Source organism: Scophthalmus maximus, chromosome 10, assembly GCF_022379125.1.
Source record: "Scophthalmus maximus strain ysfricsl-2021 chromosome 10, ASM2237912v1, whole genome shotgun sequence".
NCBI classification, from domain to species: Eukaryota; Metazoa; Chordata; class Actinopteri; order Pleuronectiformes; family Scophthalmidae; genus Scophthalmus; species Scophthalmus maximus.
Genome location: NC_061524.1, coordinates 9,173,793 through 9,193,426, shown reverse-complemented (window position 1 = coordinate 9,193,426; position 19,634 = coordinate 9,173,793). Strand labels below are relative to the sequence as shown.

Here is a 19,634-nt window from a genome sequence, read left to right as displayed (position 1 = left end):
AAACCCTTTTTGTTCTGTTTCCTATTTTTTATTAGGGCTACATTTTTTCCCACATAACTGCTGTATGTCCAGAGTTAACACTGCTGTTAATCCACACACTGCTCCCCTACAGAGTTGTAAATAAAAAAAATTATCTGCCCAGTAAAACCTCTGAGAGATGCTCGTGTCAGTTCCTGGCCATAGTCAGTTTCTGGCTATAGTTCGTTTGTTATAGCACTGGAGATGGAAGAGCGGAAATGACTTTCACATGCTGTGAAACGTTGTTGCATGAAGGAGCCATCTGTCACATTTGTATCTGCCACAAAAACTCACACTGAGGCAGTACACTAGATATTTCCTCCATGGCACGGTGGCAAGTAAAGAGTTACTGTACCATCCTGGCCACTAAACAGCCCTCGAGGAGGCTCAGTTCCCTGATAACACAAAGATTAATACAAAGTGTTTTTTCATTTCATGAGCACAAGACAGAAACACATGATGAAGTGTTTGGTTTCTAGCTCTTAGTTTGGAATTTGTCATTTATGTGGTGAACAGTTAGAAGCTCCCATGCTCAAGGTGGTGCCTCTGGCAGGAGGCTTATAAAAGAGCGTACCAGTCAGTTGACTGGAGAGCCATATCCATACATGTGTTAGTTATTGTTGTGGAAATAAACCAAACTTTCCAAAGAGTTGACAAAGTGACATCTGCTGTGTCTTTCCAGATGTAATGTAATGGGTCACACTGTTCCTTCCTTACATCCCCCCTCCTCTCCTCCTCCAGTGTTTCTCTCTGTGGCCATGTGCGCAGGCATTCCAGCCCCTGACCTCACACTGACAGCTGACTTCCTCATGCCAGCCCACCCTCTGTGTCCCTCCTGTTTATCTCACCCCTGTATGGCTGGGTCGTGAAGAGCAGAGCACGGTTTATCTCGCTTGTCCCTTCTCATCCCTCCCCATTCTGACCCTCGGTTCCCTGGCGCTGGAACGCTCTGGAGACTTGCCCTGAGTCTGCCTAGCGACTGGCGGCTCACAACTGGAGCAAGAGGGGGGAAAATCCCCAAGGTTAGCTTCCATCGACTTAGTAAGACAACTTCACTCCCTCCATGAGTTTTCCAAAGCAGATGGCCGGAACAAGTTTGATGTATAACGTCCATGGCATAAATAATAAATCAAAAGCTGTTGAGGGAATGAATGCTGCGAGGTGATCGGCCAATACTGTGAGGTGTGGGTTCAAATAAAATGTGTGGATTCCAACAGAAATGTAAACGGAAACACATGTATCCCTGTGTGACGTTCAATGGTCCAACACCAAGTGTCTGTAACTCATTGGTTCTGTCTCAGCAGGAGAGGCTTTTAATGGCTCGCTGTATTGTCTAGTCCCACGTCCACATACACAAACATACACACACCTTTCATTTTACTGGCAACATATGTCAAGTGGCGCTGTCCTACCTTTAGAGGAGGAAGGGCTGCCTTGGCGCTTGTTTAGGGCCCGTAGACCTTGTAAGGGAATGTCGCCGCCCTCCAGGACACTCTTGTAAACATGGCGGTCGCATTCTGGAGCCGAAGGCTCGCCTGTGGATGATCCGCTGTCCTTCTCCACCTCGCTGTGTCCAGACTTGCTCGAGGAGCTAGACGACGGTGAGAGGAACGCAGACAGCCAATTAAACACAGTTGGATTCATTCAGTGGAGTTCTGTAACAAGTTTTTATGATAAACAGAGGCACCCAAAAATTGGGTAATGAGCCGTCATATGGTTTTTATTTAGCATATCTCGAGGTAATTCCTGTCCTCGCAGACTTGTGGGAGACAAAATAATCCGAGACAGAAAAAGCCAAACTTGAGAAAGACATTCGGGGGATGATGCTGCGAGAAGGCAAAGACTTTCCACACATATCTTGACATTGCAGAGAGGCCAGCGGGACTGATTTCTATAAATATTCTCTGAGCATTCCCCACATAGTGCATCAACCTCTGCCATGCACCTGTACAACTCTCAGGTTTGCTCTCTCTCACCCCGCTCATGTGTTACTCACACGGCTCCTCTGTTTCTACACACAAACATGGTCGTTAAACTGACAGAGACTCCTATATCATACAGGGGAAAAGTAAAACCCACACAAACCTGTTTCACTCGTGATAGGAGAGCGAGGAATGTAATTTCCAAAATGTGTTTTACATCTGCAGAGTAGCCAAGCTTGAGTTTTACAAGCATGCACAAATGTATGGACACTATGAACACTGCTTACTCTTCTTATTCCCGTCGTCAACAAGAAGCTCTTTCATTGCTATTAGAAAGAAAAAAAAGTTCACTCCTGACTGCAGAGAAATGTTAAAATCGTGTTGGTTCTGGGTTTCTTACAAGAATTCACATAAATGCTATGCAAGAAAATGTACAGGAGCTTTGCAAGATCTAAGACTGATAAGACAGATTTCTATCTGTTAGGGAAGTTTTGGTGGAATCAGCAGTCAGCATGCTGCCTGAGAGAGAACCAGCGGCAGTGAGAGTGCTTATTGGAGGTTAACTCTTGTTGATGTTGATCTGGAATGATGAGGTGATCTTTTAAATCCAAGTATGCATTACTGAATTTACTGATTGATACAGCTCCAGTCTGTCTCCATCTCCACATCCTGTGACAGTGTCATCTTGCTATTTTTTGCTTTTTGCGCAAACAGCAGTTTATTCATTTATCTATTGTCACATCACAGGCACATATGGTTTTGCATTTTACAAATACTGTGCGTCCTTCAACATGTCTCCAATTTCAAACAGACCCGAGAGAAAAAGAAAAACATCCTGCCCTAAACATATGTGCCTTTGAAGGAAGTCAGTTTATGACCAACTGAGGGAGTGAACTTCCACCACTACTTCATCAGGAACCTCTCTCCTTTCAAAAATTAAAAACAAATCAACTGGTTCAAACTGCATAAGCGATCTCTTTTCAAAATACTTGGCCACGGTGACATAATGATTGTAACAGATGGAAAGTTCTGAGAAGAAGTGCAGGGAGAAGTTTATTTTCCCCTGGACTATAGTGCGAGACAGGTTTGGCTCAGTCCTAAATTCCTTAAAATTTACTACACAAACAAAAATAGAAGATGTCAATCTCAGCAGACAAAAACAAAAGTGATCAAGGGCTTGGTAAGCTTTGTCTTTGTCTTAAGCATGATCCGTCTTAATCCAGCTGCTGGTCATAGTTCTTTTCACACACGCACACACCCATTAAGAAGGAGATAACGGTTTTTAAGTTATGCAGCAGCTGGGCGAGTCCTCTATCCCGGTGACATCCAGGTTGCTGTCTTTAAATAAATCACCACATAGCAGCCATGCGTCCACACTACAGTCACCCGACTCCCTAAAAGCACCATGAAACACACACACACACAGAGGACACACTGTTCTGGGAGCTTTTTGCCTTATTAACAGGATCTCCTCAGGAAGCAGGAGTCCCCCCCGCTGTAGGCGGGCAAGATCCACAGGGTGGAGAAATCTCTCGCTGACATTTATCCTCATAACAAGCCTTCATCAATCATCTACCTTCTGAAAGAAGGAAGCGAGATCTATAGCACACACATTAAAAATGAGAAGGAGCCTGGACTTACTACTGCTGCAGGTCGGAGGCTGTTTCCAGGGGGCTGAAAGAGGGGGCACTCTGCAACAAACCAAACAAAGAAGTCATTGATAGATCCACAGGAAGGTCTCCTCCAGCTAGAACAGAGGCAGGAGCATTTGCTACGGCCAGATTCTCTCCCCGTTCCCTCTCTGCCGTTCACTCGCTGCTCTGGGTTTCTGCCTTGAGCACCCGGGTCTCTTAGCTTCTTTTGACTGGGCTTGGCATGGAGGAGTAAGCGTGTGTTTTGGCCTGCATGCAAGTTGGAGAAAACAAGCGGCAGTGAGGAGAGTGGCGGGGGTGGGGGGAGTGGGTGTGCATCGGTCAGGGGGCGCCCATGCGGGGAGGGGGCTGTCACAGACTCAGCCAATGGGCTGCTGTCTTCCAGTGAAGCCGTCTCTTTTGTCTGGTATTGAGTCACTCTCATTACCACTGGACCAGACCAGGGGACAATTAACCAGCTGGTGGTGCAAGAAGGCCGAATTACACACACACACACACACACACACACTCACACTCACACACACACACACACACACACACACACACACACACACACACACACACACACACACACACACACACACACACACACACACACACACACACACACAGCACTCTATCTCACACACTTACACAGTCAAAAAGAGACACAAATGCTTAATGACAAAGAGGAAAAAGAAACATAATTATAACATGTTATAAAAACAAAGGATCATCAACAAAAAGGCAGAGATAAATGCACTGCTAAAACAAAGTGAGTGAATAAAATACAATAGAAGAGTGAAGGTTGTTATTTACTGTAGTTATTTAGACGCAGATATTATCTTCAAAACACAGGGGTGGTCGTCCTGTGTGGTAGCACCCACCAGCATTTTGAATGGGTTCGAGTCAACTAATTTTAGCCCACTGTTTCTGTTGCTTTCCTCCTGTCGAACGTCACAGCAGGTAAAAATAACAGACGTGACACGGGCACTATGAATAAGAGCGCAAGTGTTGTTTGCAAATACGATTGCACAATCCTCATCCGAGCCGGCCCGGCCCTGCAGTTAATACCACATCCACTTCCCCGCTCCCCCAAGCCTGCGCTTCCCACACCAGTGACCAGACAAGAAGCATTCTCAACAGTTCATTCTCCACAACATGCTCTTCTACTCAGTTGCCAGGGCAGGGCTATCATTAATAACCTTTCAGGATAAACGCCTATCTTTATAAGACCAGAACATCAGGCTGGCAAGTCTATAGTCTGAACTATTTATAAAGCCAAATGTTCCATGTTGACTCGGAGAACACGCCAGTGTCAATTAATAATGTGCAGCCCTTCCTTGCGCCCTAGCTCTTGTATCCCCCTCAAATCTGTTGTCAGGGGGAGAAGATACTGTCCTCTGACACCCATGGGTAATTGGGCTTACACACCCACACACACACACTATCACAGCATGAGCGGAGAGTAAACAGGAAACAAGCATGGAAAGCTTATCTGAACGAAAGAAATGGAATCTTAATCTGGTTATTTACTAGATTCTTAATTAGTGTCAGTTTATGTGAACTTCTCTTCTCTTTTCAATTTCAAACACTGATATCACTTAATAGCACATTACTCTGAGACAGTTGCTTAACTTTTTCCTTTTATCCAACTAATGGCACCGAGGGGTCATGCAGAAGACGGGGGCTGAGAATGTAAAAGAGAGATGCTCAAACAGATTTGACACCCAGAGAGCACCAAACTACTTGCTCAAGGCAGTAACAGTGTGAAATGTCTGAATATGGACATGGACGGAGGCCTCGTGAGTCAGTGAAACACCGATGACAATGTTTCTGCAGAATTTCATGTGCGTGTTTCCTAACAGGTGTCCCTGGCTGGTCAGAGCTCCGGCTCCTGTGTGCCGCTTTCATATTCAAAATAGCGATCATGAGTAGGTCATGGTAACACGATTCCAATTCTTTCCAGAACCTTATTTGTGTTGATATGTTCTCATGAAAACAAAACAGCTAGCCCAGTGTGAAGGGCCTGTTATAGCCATGGGCGCCCCCTCATCTCAACCCCGCTAAATACTTAAAGGTAAAGGTTAAGTGTATAACAGAGGTTAAATATGAAAGCACAATGAGCTGGTGGGCTTACGGAGTTGCCTCCTTTAGAATATGTCAGGTGGTAGGGGGAGGCTCTATGTAACTAAGGCAGCAGGCCCCTCATCAGCATATGCCTCACGGATGGAGTCACTCTGTCGGTCGTAGGGGGCCAAAATGCTCTTCCTGACCATAGCTATGTGTGGAATTCCAGCTCCAGTGAGCCACATATATCGATGAGCCTACGTTACACCGTAACTGTCAACGGATGTGTTTTCAGACTTCTCCCGAACCTAGAACTTGTTAATATTAATGGAGAGAACCATTTATTTTGATTATACACAGGTGTCACTTCTTACTCAGTGGGTAATGGCTGACTGTGAGGGGTACTGTGGGTGAGTAATGATTTGAGAGGACGATAAGGATGAAGAAAAAAAACCCTGCTGTCATTCGATTATCCGTCTTGTAGGATAATCGAATGGATTACTTACAGTAAGCCTGGTCTTTAGAGGTATTTGGTTGACAACTGGCTAATTAGCAGTGGGGAAACCACAAGAAGACAGGATAAACTTTCAATACTGTCAAGACATTCCCCCTAATTATAATACTAATTATAATAATAAGTGGTTCTTCTCGGTACTTCTCAGGTTATTAATAAGAACAAGTACAAATAGGACCAGAGCCAGAAAGGCCACGCTCTCTATTCAACTCCTAAACTGTCAATTTCGCAGACTTCCAGCCATATCTCACCTCCGGTAACACAGAGCGAGTACTGATATGTCAATCAAACGCCAATGAGCCAGTGTGTCTGGCTGAGCCTTAAGGTCAAATACTGCACATACCAGGTGCAGCTTTAGAAGTGACTTTGACATTAAACAGGAGACAGTCATCAGGCCCAGCTCATCTGGCAAACCTCCACCCTGCCATGAGACAGAGTCGGCCGCCTCCGCAGCTAAACCTCCTCCGCATATACACTAACCCGGAACAGGAGACTCTGCCCCGGGGTCTGGCTGCTGCTAAGACATGATCTCATGTTGTAGTCAGCGGTGCCACCTCAAATGATCCAGGGTGTGGTGGGGTGGCTCTGACTGACAGAGAGCGCAGGGACCCAACATCTGTTTTGAGGGCAGCCAGTTCCACAGTTGTCTGGTGCCATCTAAGACCTGAGGCATGGATCTGTCATGACACCGTATACTGCTTCAACATGCCTGCACCACTTCGGATATTTTGGTAAATCTATGAGATAGCAGACGGGCAGCAATTATTATTTCAAGGGCCTGGGATTATCCTGGAGCCCAGTACTCGCCCGGACTGCTGGCTCTCCAAGTGAGGAGTGACTTCTGGATGAATCACCCAGTCTAGGCCTCTGGCTTATGATATGAATTCTCGTTGGCAGGGTGCATATAAAAAAAGAAAGAAAACAAAACAAAGTGTCGCTCCTGGCTGTTTGGTTAAAGGCATGGAAGAACAGCGCTACTGCCACGGTTGGTGAGAGATCGTGATCCTGTTGTAAAGAAAGTATAAGCGTGTAAAAATCACAGCAGTCCTGGGATCCTTTAATAGGTCCTTATATTAGGAGTATAATAAACCCTTATCAATAATATGTCTTATTAAATATATATTTTTCTAAACTGCAGATGGATAAAAGCCACGGCTAACAGGTCAGCAGTGTTTATGTTTCCTGAGCTGATCAGCAACACAGATACTTCTGAAGAAGGAACAAATAGATCTCACTTGACTTTTTTAGTCGTTACTTCGGACAAAACCCTTTTTAAATTTGTGAGGCGACGATAAGGAATGGCAGCAGCTATATCGAGTGCGTTGAGAAAAGTTTGTTTGCAGAAAGGGGTTGCTGACATATGTCTAGAAAAATGGTCAAATAAAAATGATGATGAAAAAATAGGTAAATAATAAAAACTTGTCAACAGTTGGCCGCGAGCCACATGGGATGGGACACATGGTAATAAATTAAGTAGAAGAGGAAATAAATGTTCTTCTTACTCATTCTGTCACATAAGTTTTATGTGCAGGATCAAGTAAATAGAAAATTATTCAGTGCTACGTTGCAAGTGAAAGTAGGGGAGGAAACCTGGCATAGTCCTTATAGACAGACACAGTTTGTTTAGGCATTATTTGAACATGGATGTTATCCACTTACCGCTTTGTCAAACTCCATCTCTGAAAAGAATTTATACCAAGGCTCATTCTCTAAATCTACATCTTCTGGACTTACATCCTGAGTCTAGGGGCATGGCAACGAGAAGAGGAGAAAGACAAAGAGAAGACAGTTCAGACGGCACAGAAAATACACACCCAAGGCAATGAGCCCATCAGACAGTGTTGATTGAGACACAAACCCCACAAATGATCTGTGCGAACACTGGACGTCTTTCGTGAAAGAAAATAGGATCTCATTTTTAAAGGGAATAGTTTGACATTGTGGGAAAAGGCTTATTTAATTTCTTGTAGCGAGCGACATGAGAAGATCGACTGGAAACAAGGGGAAACAAAGAGCCTAGCTTTGTCCCACAGCAACTAAATCCACCTACAAGCACCTCCTTTCAATGCCATCTTAAACCATAGCTTTTAACATACATATGGGTGCAAGGATGGCCTTTTTTATCGTTGTATTTATTATTTATGATGATTACACGCCGGGAAAATGCTATCCCATTCTGTCCTGCACTGCTGATGTATGGTGACATGACACTAAAGTTGTTGAATCTAAAGTTAATAATAGTCTGACACATAGCTCAGTGTTTTTTTTTTATTCTTTGGTTTTAGTTTTGAGAAAAGAAAATGAAATGAGCCAAGGGGCTGCTGGCCCTAGCTACTGTATTAGAGGGTGGTATCAATCTCCTCATGTAACTTTTGACAAGAAAACAAATATTATATTATATTCCCCAAAAAGCCGCAATATTCTACTATACTTCTTCTATACAATGCTCACATGTTTGTACATTAAAAAGTTATACGGTGCTGTAATTGTTCCTCCTATTCAAACTGTTCTTATCGCTCCACTGCAGCTCAACAATGAAACACTATACTATACTTTATCATAGTAAAAACTGTGGAAGACAAACAGTTGAATTGACTGCTAACGCTCTCATATTAGCATCGGCTGAACCTTTGAACAATCTTGCCGCTCATCCATTGGATGAGGAGGGGAGGAACAATTACAGCCACCAGAAATGTGTTTAATGTACATATGGGCATGAGTATGAGCAAAATGAATCATTTAATTATTTTACACAGGAAGTGCTGTTATTTAACGTGAATGATATATTGATGTAATTTTATTCGGTCTAATCAACAGACCTAGCAGACATGCATTCATTTCTTAAGATTTAATATAAACTTAAAGACTGATATTCTTGAAGGTCTAAAGTAAGTCACAGACAACACAACTTGAAGCACCACAAAATAATGAACCTAAAATGACCAGCGACAGCAACAAGGGCACTGACCTATATAAACTGAGCTTGTAATTGAAAAACAACAGTCCATTATTTCACAGTGGTCCCAGGATGAACTGGAAGGAACTCTAATGAGTGTAAATTGTTTCCACTGGGATCAGGCCAGATGGCTAACAACATCTATGAGCTTGATGTGACTGAGTATCCGAGAGACAGCATTACATAATCACCAAACTACTAAATCACAAAAACTGAATATCCCCATGTTCTCTATTATTTAAGAAGGAAATACAAAAAAACCAACTTGAGACCTGTGAAATCTAAATGCACAGTAAATGTGCGCTCTCTCTTTTGGTAAACATTACTCCGTACATCTAGGCAGCAGCTTGCAGTTCTCCAGTATATGTAACGACGCTCATCCTCAAACGACAGCCCTCAAGGACACTGAATAATGCTGCAGCGTGTGGTTTCACACAAAGAGTTAAGGCTAAAGACGAATGGGAGAAAACACACATGATCCATGTTTTGCGTCTGCTACCGTGATCCTCTCACACCGAGCCGATCCAGCCCAATAACCTTAAATTGAAGACAGGAAGACAACGGCTATCCTTGCAAGTGATACTCCCCTGCTGCCGAGCAGGATCATCTGTCGCAGCAACAGGACACCCTTTAGGAATGTGGTGCACATGGCGAATCAGGCGACACAAACATCGCCTGTGTTGAGCTGTTGGTGGAGCTGCCACCCGGGAGCTTGGATACAGAGGTGGTGGGTGGGAGGCTGAATGGTGTGTGGAGTGGGGGACAGCGCACACGACATGCACACAGACAGAGGGAGGGAGAGAGAGAGAAACAGGCAAATAGGCAGGCGGCTAGCATACCGTTCTCTCCAGCTTCAGCACTGACGATTTCCCCGGCTCGTATTCAAAGATGCTCTTGGGCTCAGCGCGGTACTTCCTGGTGTCTACCTTTTTATCCGGGGGCTCCCACTCATTCCTGTGGAAAGGCGGGTGTCAGGGAGGGGTGGGGTGTGGGATGGGAGAGAGCCAATCCTTATCAAGTAGTCTCCATGGCAACCAGTGTAGGCTAAGATGTTTTTGTTTTTTCCCCCCCTTCAATTTAAACGTGACGTCTGGCCTCAATATCCCCCTTTTCTCTCTCTGCCGGCCCCTCTCTTCCTCTAATCATGATATGACAGAAAATCCAATTCACAGTTGAGCCAAATCAGTAATTTGATCAGGCAAACTAGATTGTAGCCAGTGCCAAAAAACAGAGCACCTCGTCGTTTCCTGAGAGAATTTCTCAACAGACAACCAATGCTAAAATTACTATTCTGGAAAGGACTGAAATAAGAATCTTAACTGAGGAGTAGCTAATCTTACACCTATTCCTACTCTAAAAAAAGACATCTTTTGATGAATGAAATTCTTGGATGTCAAGAACATTCAGTAGCGTTACACCCCTACATACATAGCGACCGAGGAAAGAGAAAGGTCAGTCCTCGACATGTCATTTACCGCTCTAATGGGAAACAGTTTATCCTCCAACACCTGTCCTCCTTCATCACTCTATCACTCATTTCCCTGAGAGCAGATCATGCTCTGTCAGTGCTGACGTGTGTGTGTGTGTGTGTGTGTGTAGATGGATGGATGAGGACTAATCACACATCATGTAAAAACCGTAGGACACAGTAGTGCAACCACTGGGGATAAAATAAGCTCAGATCGGCGTCAGGAAGATGGAATATCTTTTTTTGCTCTGCCGTGCATTGTCATGTTTAGTCAGGCTCATACCACCGTGTGCAAATAAAGAGGAATGCAAACTGTTTATCACAAGACTCTTTGCCCTGGGAGTGACGTTAAAGTCATACTGAGAGAGCGTGCACTTTCTGAGCACTGATCTACCATTAAAGCCATGGTATCATGGGAACAATGCTTGTCAAAGAAACAGACAGATGAGATTTCACTGGTCAGAATTACATTTAGAAGTTATGTAATTTTTAGATCCCATTGTCTGGATTGTTCTCAGCTGTAAACAGCTTCTTTATTCACTGACAAACCTGAATAGTATTGTGATAAATATCAAAGTGAATGTCATATGGAGGGTCTGAGCAGATGGAGGACACTGACCTTTTGGCTATGGGCTTGAGGGAAGAGGAACGTGTTGGCACCGGCATCGACCGGCCTCTTGCATCGACCTCGGCATCGCTTTTTGAGCGCGGGACCACTTTCACTGAAGACAGGCACATATTGACAGGAATATGCTCAGGTGCATTAATGCACCAGCTGAACTTCTACCAATGTTGAAATGTGAGAAAGTGCACGAGTGCTGAAGAGTGCCGAAATACCAAATGATGGATGATATACAGTTTTAAAATATGGAGTTATGTGTAAGCCTGTAAAGCCTGTAAACCCCAACTCACCATCTTCCAAGTAACCAAAGGGGGTGGGACCATCATCTGAAAGAGGGACAGAAAACAATTATTTATTATCATTTCTAACTATGCCTGTCTCTTACTTGGAAAGTAATGAATATAGCACAATACTTAATTATTCAAAAGGCATTAAAACCCTGCTTCACACCTTCCATTAGACCAGACATTGAACCAAACCAAAGTGTGTCAAATCAAAGCATTTCACAGGAAGCATTACTGAGCTAAAAAAAAAAGGATCTGAGCATCGATGAGCATCAACTCCCTGAATAAGTAATGCACTGTAAAGCAAGAACACCATTAGCACCACATTCAGAGTGATCTCTGTATGAATTATATATAATAACTTCAACTACATAACTTTTACAATGTCATATTAGTCACAACTACACATGGAAGTCATTGTGTTGAGCTTAGACTGAGAAACCCAAGTGGGAAAAGGCTTAAATGACCCAACCCAAAACCCAAACCATAAACCCATGAAGAAATTCAAACTCAAGCACTAATTGGTGAAGCTCATTATGAACAACAAACACTATGAAGGTTATGTTAGACCACAACCTCAATGCAGGACAGCAGCAGCACCTAGTGGTGACAACCCTAAACTACATCTCAGGTACAAGTGGGTTGCAGACAGATCTTGCTCATCATCTCATAGGTATCTACAAATTATCAGCTATTAAGATATCAACTGCCTGAATATTTTTAATACATATTATTTAAATATTAAATAGTTTATATGACAAGATGCAAAGAAGAAGAATAAGCTGTAACAGTTTAGTAGAAGCAGAATGACACTACAAGGCTTCTTGCATCATCCATGTCAATACGCAATGAAAGTACTTTTTGTGATTTGTCAGATTTTCCCAATCTGTGTGTTTCATGACAATAGTTAGAAAATACATTATATTTCTGTTCAAATGAGGAGTTGTATGTGAATAAACCATGTCTGCATATTATAATGTAGTGGCTGTTTAGTGTTGATCACTGCATTAAAAGTTGATTAGACCATTTATAATGGACTGCAGTGTATCGTTTTATGTCTTGATGTTTGGTAGATTGCTTCACCTCTTTTTAAAGTCTGATTCAGAGATTGTGCCTTTAACCGTGTCTGTGCCACTCAAAGACTATGAGATCCCAGGAAACATCAGGATGAGCAAGAAACTTGCAATGTAAATAAAACTGATAGAAAATAGTTGCTGCATTGTGTAGAGTGGAAGGAAAGAAAATCCTTTCAAATACTTTGGACATCCTGAAGTAGTGTGGTTTTTGTTCTTTAGGCGTGACCATTGTGACAGGTTAAACACAGATCAAGTATTTGAAAGGGCCCAGGATGGCCACAGATTAGTAAATCTAACTAGAGCACAGTTACTGCCTTCGGATACCTTTTGATTTCATCTGACTGTCAATGTTCTCAGGGAAAATGTAGGTGGGGCGGTAAGGGTTTTCCTCAATAGGCTCTGAGCACAGTGATGGAGAGACAGAGCACAGTGTGACATTACGCCCATACACATGTCACAACATACACAAGCTGTGGACACCAACAGAGAAACACGACAGGACTGATCAGACAAACAAAGAGTGGGTACGATGATAAACTCTCTTACCTGGTATTCTGTGTATCTGTTTGAACATGGACTTATACCAGTCTTTGGACTTTTCCGTGTTCTGAAATTAAGATGTGGACATTTCTAATTAATAACAAATCATAATGCTGGACAAATGTGTAGAGATGGTCAAGTGTATTGTCTGATCAGGATATTTAAATGTGAGATGATGTGTTAGTTCCAGGGCTCTAGTATTGATTATTATGCCACTTTAAGATGGAACAAAGCCATTACTAATGTCATAGTTACACCTCTGCTTTTCCAATCATGACAAATCAAAAGAAGAAGAATTCTCAAATAAGCGTAAATCAACAAGATATTAAAAGAACAAGGCACAGTAATGTGTTTTATATAAATACCAGCTTGTGTATTGTAACATCAAAGACCTGAACAAAACATTCATTAAACCTCGGTGTTGTCACCCACCCGGACAGGCACAGTGGGCTTGTTGACAGGACTGAAGACGGGGGAGTGCAGCGACAGTCGCAGCCTCTTCCCGTCCATGTCAGGAATTCGACTTATTGAGTCTCTGCCAGGATCAGGGGTTTTGTCCCTTTCTGGGGTTGGCTCTGAACACAAATACACAAAAAAACAAGTGTGTAAGCCAGACATAAGGTTCACAACACATTTTTAATGAGATGACACTCAGGTTCTTGCACTGTCACCAATACTGCTGCTTGCTCGTGGTGGTAATTGTTCAGGTGGGAGTTCAGACTATCTAATCTATCTAGATGCAGTCCAGCATGCCAAAATACAAGGTCATCACATTTAAGGTACAACACGAAGGAAAGGCGTCTAGAAGAAGTCTTGAATGAATCTAAATCTGAGGAGGATTCACCACCGCTTATATGCAATGAGATCCTTCGATCTCTGGAGTGGCTGTGTGCTAGATCACAGGAGGGTGTATACCTATGATCCTTTGATCCTCACGTCAACGGGATTGCTAATTAATAACTATAGAGAATAACAAGATTTCCACTTTGTCTTTTACTTCGCATATTGATCATACATGGTGTAGCTGTACACTGCAGGTTTCTGATTGTCCCCAAGTCAAAGGAAGAATCCTCACAGGATTTTTTGGGGGCCGATACCAATATTAAGCGGTAAAAACTTTCCAGATACTGAAAAATGAATTGAACATAAATACACATCACATACACACTGTTAATTCTGTGCAAAGGCTCATATCGGCCGATATCGTCAGTCAACCAGTATATCGGTCGGGGTCTAGTTCAGACAGTTCATAAAATGTAGTTAAGTTACAAATAAATATAAAAAAGACAGAGATGAAAAGTAGAGCATGAGGATGATTAATCTCAAATTAATAAACTGGCACATACAAAGAAGGCTTCTACCACTGCAAGGTTGGAACCCTGATCGCAAATATCTGTTAGACATCACCAAGACCCCAGTGCATACCTTCCAAATGAGAAAGATGCTTTTGCTGCTCTGTTGTGAGAGAAAGACAGACAAGGACAGGACAGCGTAATGTGACAAGGCTAATGGATCGCAGCCAAGACACAGTAACAGTGAGACGTACAGTACCGTAACACCCGGCTGATAAAATACCACACAAACATAGTGTATCAGCACGTTCATGACGAACTTGAAGACAAACGTTTCCAGTGTGCTCACCTCTGTTGTGTTGCAGCAGGACTATGGTGGGGTTAACTGTGCTAGTGCAGGGATAGACAGAGCTGGAGGACGATGTGATACAGTTCTGGATGTCAGTGGACGATGGGGCCTGATTTTCTTTTATGCTTTCAGGCGAACTGGCCTGAAAGTGACAGAAAAAACACAAAAGTTGTTTTTTTACAAAGTTCTCCCTGGAATTTGACTGAAATCAAAGGCCCCAAGACTCCAAATTACAGAGATCACATAACTGTAAAACCACACAGAGCCAAACAAAGATCCTCTGTTAAATGGGGTGGAAGTAAACGTACCTGGCACCGAGCGTTGTTTACAGGGGGTAAATCAGCTGTGATGTTGCTGCCTCCCTCGGCCAGTCCTGCTTTAGAGCTGTCTCCATTAATCTGGCCTGTCCAGCCACCTATAAAAAGAGTCCAGAACTCTCTCCGTCAGCGCAGCCAGAGTAAAAACACTGAACACATCAAAAAGTACAGTAGTTCAGGGACATTATAAAAGCAAACCAGAAAAACCATGACAGCTAATTGCTGGTCAAATAAATCTCCATTTCATTCTGCTGGGTGTGAATGCATTCGTTGGTGGTTTTCATGCAGAGAGTTGTTAAATCCCCAGGAAAGAAAAAAAAAAAAGATTCTCCCACAATCTCTGAACTTTGTCATCAGAACAAAGCATCTATTCAGTGAACTGCAAAGCCCCTTTGTTCCATTGGCCTTTATATTCAGGCTTGACAACAATTAAAGCATCTCCCAAACAGCCTTGGCCAGCCTCCAGTCTGTTTCCAATGTGCTCTATATGAAACAAACAAGCCCACAGTCAAGGCCCCCTGCTCCAAAGTGCAATGTGGGCAGGCCAAAACAAAAGAGCTCTTTGACACTCGCATTGAAAATCTGAGCAATTGTCCTTTATCACCACGACGACGACGACGAGCGTGCCGGTGACAGCATGGATTTCAAAACGTGATGAGTCATATAATCCCGACATCAAAACAGGACTCTGAAAGGCATGTGAGGAATTTTTACGACAAAAGTAAATGATGAAATGTTTTTAAAATTGCGGCAACATTCGCATCAACTGTCCACATTCTACAGCGATGTCCTTTGTATTCACAGCGACGCAGCGATCGCTGTCCTCTCAGTGTGTTTTCGTCAGGTGGGGAGATGTTACGAAACAGCCGTAGCGTTCACTCTGACTTACTTGGCGCTGTGATGACGCTTGGCTCTTCACTGATGCAGCCCTCATCATCGATGTGGACGAGAGTGGCCCTTAGGGTCACGACTCCTTTCCCTTTGCACACTCTGCTGGGGTCCAGATCTGAAAATGTTCAAACCAGAGTCTCACCTCCACTAACCCTCATTGTTCAAGGCATAGCCACAGTCTTATACACTGTGATATTAGTCCTGCTTCAGAGGAGTTGCTGGGAATCCAAGTTATCACTACTTCTTGCCCCAGATGACCAAAATAGCACTGTAACATCAGAGTCAGGCCGACAAATTAATATCCCGTGGGGCCGTAAAACTGATTGTCTTTCTGTCAGTGCTGGAAGTAGAGCAACTAATGCTCGTCCTGTATTTTTTTTTTTTTCCCTTAACACAGGTTGTTAATGTTACACCACGTTGTTGACAAATTTAGTTTTTGAAAGCATCCCTCTAAGTTTTCCTTGTGAGTACGCAGTGTCCCACTGCTGAAAGATAGATGAGGTGAAGGGATACCTGCGGCAGGAATCAGGTCAGGAGAGCCTTTCATGGTTTTCAGAGGCGTGATCCTGACAGCGCAGGCTGCTCGAGGACCTGACGGGGCTTCAACACCAATACATGCACACAAACACACATACACAAACTCTTTAAATGATTGAAAATTAAATATTGAATCCAAATCTTTAATACCTTTAATGCCAAAAAGGTTCGATAGAAGGAATTAACCTTATCATGTTATGTCATGATCCACACACACACACACACACACACACACAGAATCCTGACCTAAGGTATATGAGGTTATCTGAAATATTCAATAAAGTCGAAGAGAGAGCTCACTCACTGGGAGATGCTCTCGGTCTTACACTGCCCTCTGCTGGAGAGCCCTGAAGAAGAAGGAACACAAGGAAGATGATTGAAGGATGGAATTTAAATTACTTTTTTCCATACACTGCAGGGAAACGGACAAAGAAACAGAATAAATGACATGGTGACAAAAAAAGGAGCTTGAGCTGCATCAATAAATAAAATCAAGATTAAAACCTAAGAATTTTCAACCTTAAAAAAGCAATGACCTCTAGAGTTTAATATAACAAAATCTGATATCTATAATGATGTTTTCTTGGTTCTATCTGTTACATAAAAAAAAAATCATCCAATATCACTGTTATTCATGTAGTATGAGGAAGTGATAAATATGAAGCCAAAGGGGAAAAAAATCGAATGTAAGCTAGGATGTCAACAGCTGTTGCCGCGGCTGCATATTAGCTCATTTGTTCATAAATTAAGGTAACACTCAGCTAAATTTGTAGGTGAGGTGTCCCATGTGATTTTTCCCCCCGATGACATCACCCTGCATGCCTTTAACTCTTTTGGTCTCAGGAGGAAGTTTGGCCTGCATTGGACCATTGACACAAATTCAAAAACGTGATCTGTGTTGCCCTTTAAGGACGCGGAGGGAGGGTGCGAGAGAGAACAAACATACTGCACGTTGATCTGAGCTGCATCAGTGGAGCATACAGAGGCAACACCAAGGCCACCAGACAAGCAGCTGTAAAACACTTACCGTTGCTCTGCTGGGCTCCCATTGTGCTGTAGCCTGCACCACTAATTTAGGGGACATCCCAATTTAAAATGCAGAGAAAGGGACTGATTGAGTCAAGACACGCACACACGCACACAGGCTCTGAAACAGTCACTCATGCATGCACACAAACACACTTAGTAGTCTTTTCTTTCGTAGGCAATGAGTGATGGTGATGGAAGTCCAACTAGAATTCATTCTATGAAATCGATTTTAACTTGCTTCTAAAGTTTTGCTTGTACCGCTCTGAGTCTGTGCAGAACTGTGTGTGTGTGCGCATGCATGGCAGTAAATAAAGCCAACCTGCAGAACACGCAGGGGACTGATGTTCCAGCTGGAAACCTCCATGGATAGCCCTAAATGGATGAGGGGAAATGGGAGCGATTCCAAACAGGTCCCATGAGGACGTGAGGCAAAAACCTTTTAAAACATCCACGACGCTGAGCTGTCCCAGGACATCAGAAAAATCTGTGTATTTATTCTGACCTCTCTCTTTACTTTACTTTGTAACATCCGCTTGCTTCCTGCATCCCAGAGACAATTAATTCATGATCTTATTTCCAAAACCATTAAAGGGCATTCCTTCTAGGAGTGCTTACACTGATCTCAACTCTACTCTTCCCCCGTGTCCTCAGACGAACCCCAACGTGGGGAATTTACAGTAGAACGAGAGATGTGGGAGTAATTGAACCTCTCACATATGATAGATGATCAGAAGATGACGGCTTTCAAGTGTTCAGTTTGCTGTATAAACACAGGAGAGCCGAGATCACCCCTGGCCTTTTTAGGAAGAGATGCCTCGGAGCAGAGCCGGGCAAAGAACGACATCCATCCAGTCTGCGAAAAAGGAGAGAGGAGTGAGGTGCTCTGCGGCAGGCAGCAGTCTTTGGGCCAAGACAAATAGGAAAATATGAAGAGACTATCAGCCAAACTCCTGTAATAGGACAATTTACCTAAACGCAACATCACTCTTTATAATCTATGAAAATTATAAATGCCCCAGCTTCTCGAACAGTCAAAATTTGGCTAATCACGACAGGAAAAACCAAATGGACACGACGTTGAAGTGGGGAGCTCAAAGTTCAGTAGAGAGTAAGAGAAACTGATAAGATCAAAGGTCGCATGTGTTTCATTTTTCAAGCTTTAAGCTCACATTCTCCACCAGGGTCTTTCTCTTGGTGAACTTGCGCAGAGATTTCCCATCATTAGATTGGAACACGAATCTCCTAAAAGTAAGAATATTTTTGATATTTCCTCAAAAGTGAAGAAGAGCATTCGTGACTGAGCTCAGACGCTTCTGATCTTCTATAGAAGCAGCAAAGAAGTCTCCGGGCTGACAAACCTTGAAACAGCGCAGGTTTTTATCTATGCACTAAAAAATCATCAGTCAATGAAACACGCTGTCAGCTCAGACCTGTGTGACAAGCTAAAAGCAGGAGTACGCAGCAAAGGGCAGATGATTCATCCTGTCTCACTGCTGCGTGACACACACACCCACGCGCACGCACGCAGATTCATAAATCTCCAACTAAGTGATCTCAGGGAGTAACTAAAATACCATTCCAAAACAAGCAGGTCCCAAAAGGCCATGCTCATCCGCACAAGCATTACAGTGGCTCCAGAGAGATGCATTACTGTACCTACTCGATGATGTGCACAGTCAGTCCAAGGTCCAGGTTCCTCTGAAGTCCCCCGGGATGTGTGCCTGACTTTTGAGGGTCCCATCTGGGAGGGACGGTTCTAGCATTGACCTTGACCCTCGCTATGTAGGGGGTCCGTTTGTTTTTGACAACAGGCGTGCCCAGATGAACCTGTCACCACATGCCACCTGGGAATGTGGCACCCACTCAACAACTGTGCAGACCAGCATATAAAATCCTCCTCCCCCTTCGAAATTGTCCGGGCAGGGCCGGCAGACGAGAAACAGACCGACCACTGGAGGACGGCTGGAATTCGCTACAGTTCAGCATGGAATAGTTAGGGGACTGATATCTATGAGTGTGTGCACTTTGGCTCCAGATTCTCTGTGTCTGCCCCATCTGAACACTAAAAAACAAATGCGGGCCACCAAGTTGAGCTATGATGTATTTCACGCAGGGGGT

At 43.4% G+C, this 19,634-nt stretch overlaps 1 protein-coding gene across 13 annotated transcripts in view; it reads right to left on the bottom strand.

The window, feature by feature from the left end:
* The window catches only part of LOC118283428 (sorbin and SH3 domain-containing protein 1), a 37,015-nt gene that overhangs the window by 12,044 nt on the left and 5,337 nt on the right, over positions 1-19,634 (bottom strand). Inside the window, exons 1-16 of one of the 13 annotated variants that reach the window (XM_047335339.1) lie at positions 19,177-19,434; positions 16,792-16,834; positions 16,464-16,565; positions 15,949-16,065; positions 15,051-15,157; positions 14,743-14,884; positions 14,527-14,556; positions 13,534-13,676; positions 13,108-13,168; positions 12,886-12,960; positions 11,492-11,527; positions 11,199-11,301; positions 9,951-10,065; positions 7,815-7,898; positions 3,582-3,631; positions 1,431-1,609 (exon numbers count right to left, since the gene is read on the bottom strand). In XM_047335339.1, coding sequence (XP_047191295.1) covers positions 1,431-1,609; positions 3,582-3,631; positions 7,815-7,898; positions 9,951-10,065; positions 11,199-11,301; positions 11,492-11,527; positions 12,886-12,960; positions 13,108-13,168; positions 13,534-13,676; positions 14,527-14,556; positions 14,743-14,884; positions 15,051-15,157; positions 15,949-16,065; positions 16,464-16,565; positions 16,792-16,834; positions 19,177-19,257 — 1,468 coding nt within the window. In that variant the 5' untranslated portion in view covers positions 19,258-19,434. Of the gene's footprint in view, positions 1-1,430; positions 1,610-3,581; positions 3,632-7,814; positions 7,899-9,950; positions 10,066-11,198; positions 11,302-11,491; positions 11,528-12,885; positions 12,961-13,107; positions 13,169-13,533; positions 13,677-14,526; positions 14,557-14,742; positions 14,885-15,050; positions 15,158-15,948; positions 16,066-16,463; positions 16,566-16,791; positions 16,835-19,176; positions 19,435-19,634 lie in introns of those variants that run through there. The other 12 variants (XM_047335340.1, XM_047335341.1, XM_047335346.1 and 9 more) reach the window with 12 other exon arrangements.